This window comes from Cystoisospora suis, assembly GCF_002600585.1.
Source record: "Cystoisospora suis strain Wien I chromosome Unknown contig_9170, whole genome shotgun sequence".
Lineage (NCBI taxonomy): Eukaryota > Apicomplexa > Conoidasida > Eucoccidiorida > Sarcocystidae > Cystoisospora > Cystoisospora suis.
In genome coordinates, this window is record NW_027161948.1 from 1 (window position 1) to 2,592 (window position 2,592).

At 41.7% G+C, this 2,592-nt stretch overlaps 1 protein-coding gene across 1 annotated transcript; it reads left to right on the forward strand.

Moving 5' to 3' along the window:
* Nucleotides 1-979: 979 nt before the first annotated feature.
* Nucleotides 980-2,590, forward strand: CSUI_010990 (chloride chloride channel family; the record flags this gene model as incomplete). Its single annotated transcript, XM_068071091.1, has 1 exon — nucleotides 980-2,590. A coding segment is annotated over one exon (1,611 nt), but the record flags the coding sequence as incomplete, so codon positions are not given.
* Between the last annotated feature and the right edge of the window lie 2 nt (nucleotides 2,591-2,592).

The window sequence follows — 2,592 nt, forward strand, 5'->3', positions numbered from 1 at the left end:
TAATCTATCTATCTTTAATCTATCTATCTATCTATCTTTGATCTATCTATCTATCTATCTTTAATCTATCTATCTATCATTAATCTATCTATCTTTAATCTATCTATCTATCTGCAGTCAGTCTATCTGCCCCTATCTTCAGTCTACCTATCTATCTGTGTATCTCCCTTTCCTTGCCTTTTCTTTCTGTCTATCGCTATTATCTCTAGATCTCTATAAATGAATCTGTCGGTATCTTAAACAATCTATTTGTCTGTCTCTTTCTTTCTTTCTTTCTTTCTGTCTCTCTCATAAACCGCCTTCGGGCCCTAAGCGAAATCTTCTTATCTCTCTCTTCATACGTAATCTTGTCTAACCAAATGAGTCGTAGGTCCGTTACAAGTTCTAGGCTTTCTCTCAGAAGAATCTGATTGACCGATTGTCTTTCTCTCCCGTAAATAGACTTCTATAGCCTTCTCTCCAAAGCTCTCGCCTTTCTGTTCCCCTTCTTGCTGTAGATAGATACATAGATTCAATCTAGATAGATACACTCTCGAATGAACCGTCCTCTCTTTCTTTGAGTTTTTCCTTTCTTTCTTGATAGACACTTTGAGAGAAGAGAAGAATACTCGGGACTCTTTTCATTAATTGTCTCTCTCTTTCTATCGAGAGAGCGCTCATTGGAAGTACGCGATCACTAAGATAGACATTCTTTCTCTTCACAGAGGAGGAAAGCGAAGAGGCTTTTCTTCACATTCTTCGGTAAAAAGATTCCTCGAAAAGTACTCTTGTTCGTTTCCCAAGTTCACTCAAATCTTTGGCAGTCTCGTCTCTTCACTCTTAAGCAATCATTCTTTATGATTTCCCTTCTTTCTCTCTCTCTCTTGTATATCTATATGTTTATCTATCTTTCACTTCTCTCTGTTCTCCTTTCTCTCTCCCTCTTGTATATCTATCTATTTATTGATCTTTCGTCTCTCTCTCTGTTTCTTTTCTTTAGGATCTCCTTGTATCACGTCTTGTGTATAGCGGGGTAGCTGTGCCGATCATTAAGAGTCAAGAGCATCCATTAGTTGAAGGAGCGGTTTCTCTTCATTCGATAGATCGATACTTTTCTTCCTTTCAAGTTCCGTGTCCTTCTCATTCACTCCGTCTTTCTTCTTCTTTCTCTCCTACATCGACATCTGCTGTATCTCCACCTACTTCGTCATCTTCTCCCTCTTCTTCTTCATCTCCAGCTTCATCTAGAAGCATATCTCTTGCAGGAAATCGAAGATCTTCTTCCTCTTCGTCTTGTCTCTCTTCTTCTTCTTCGAAAGAGCCCTTGTTAATTTCCTCTTCTCTCACTCCTTCTCAACAGATAGGTCATTCCGGTCGACAAGGAAAGGACGTTGTTTCAGACCCTGAGAAACGCAATCGGAAAAGTAGGAAAGAAAGGACAACAGAAATAGAAATGCGAGGTGGTTTAAAGGAAAGAAAGAGTCAAGAGGAGGAAAGGACAAAGAAGAAGAAGCATGCTGCATGCGATGAAGAGGATTCTTCAGAAAGAAGGGAAATCTTCGATACAGGTGGTGAGGTGTATGTACACCCGAACAAATCGCTCATGTCTTCAGAGAATGGAAGAGTAGGAAATACACATCACTCTCTTTCCGCTTCTCTTTCGAGTCTCCATTCACCTCCTTCATACAGTCATGAGATCTCTTCTTCCCCGGGGAGAGGTCCTCTTCATCATAGGTACAAGGAGAATTTCCATGCGGATCACATCTCAAGAAAAGGGCAGATCTTCTGTCTCCATCGAGATTTCCAAGAGAGAGACGATAGACATGAAGAGAAAGAGAAGAACACGAAGAAGCCCCTGCATGAAGCTTCGGCTTCTCCTTTATATCCACAAGGGGAGAATAGCAGATGTCTTTATCCTTATTATTCTCGATCTTCTTCTCTAGAAGATCTCGAAACACGAACAGAGAAAAGTGTCTCTCCTTCTATGCTACACAAGCATGGAGAGAAAGACATTCCTCTCTCATTTCGTATCGACCGCCAAGACCAAATGGATAAGGAAGGAGAAGAACACGGGGGAAGAGAAGAAGATCTAGATACAAGACAGGAAGAAGAGGAAGGAGACTCTTTATATTCTCATCAAATGAAGAAAATCACGTTCCAGAGAGATGACAGAGATACCTACATAGAGGTCAAGCACCGTCCTCATAATAGTGAAGGAAGATCTCCCTGGCGTACCCATGGAGATATTCATCTCTCCGCAGAAGGACAGTTCGCCTCGAGAAGGATAGGAAAGCCGAGCTATGAAGAGAGGGGATATCTACCTAGAGATAGGAAGAAGAAGCAAGCGGAGAATACAGGAAGAAAGATAAGATGTGCTCGAGTCGATGAGGGTGACGAAATCTCAAGCAATGAAACATTCAGGAGAGATAGAGGGAGTCTTCTACATAGAAGAGAAGAAGAAGAAGAAGGAGGGAGAAGAAGAAGAGAAAAAGGAGATCAGAGATATCTGTCAACTGAAGCAAACGAGGCCGAGGAAGAAGGGGTGGACTCTTCCTTTACTTCGCGTTGTCAGCGGTCTAGTGAAGAGAGAGAGATGAGGAGGAGGAGGAGAAG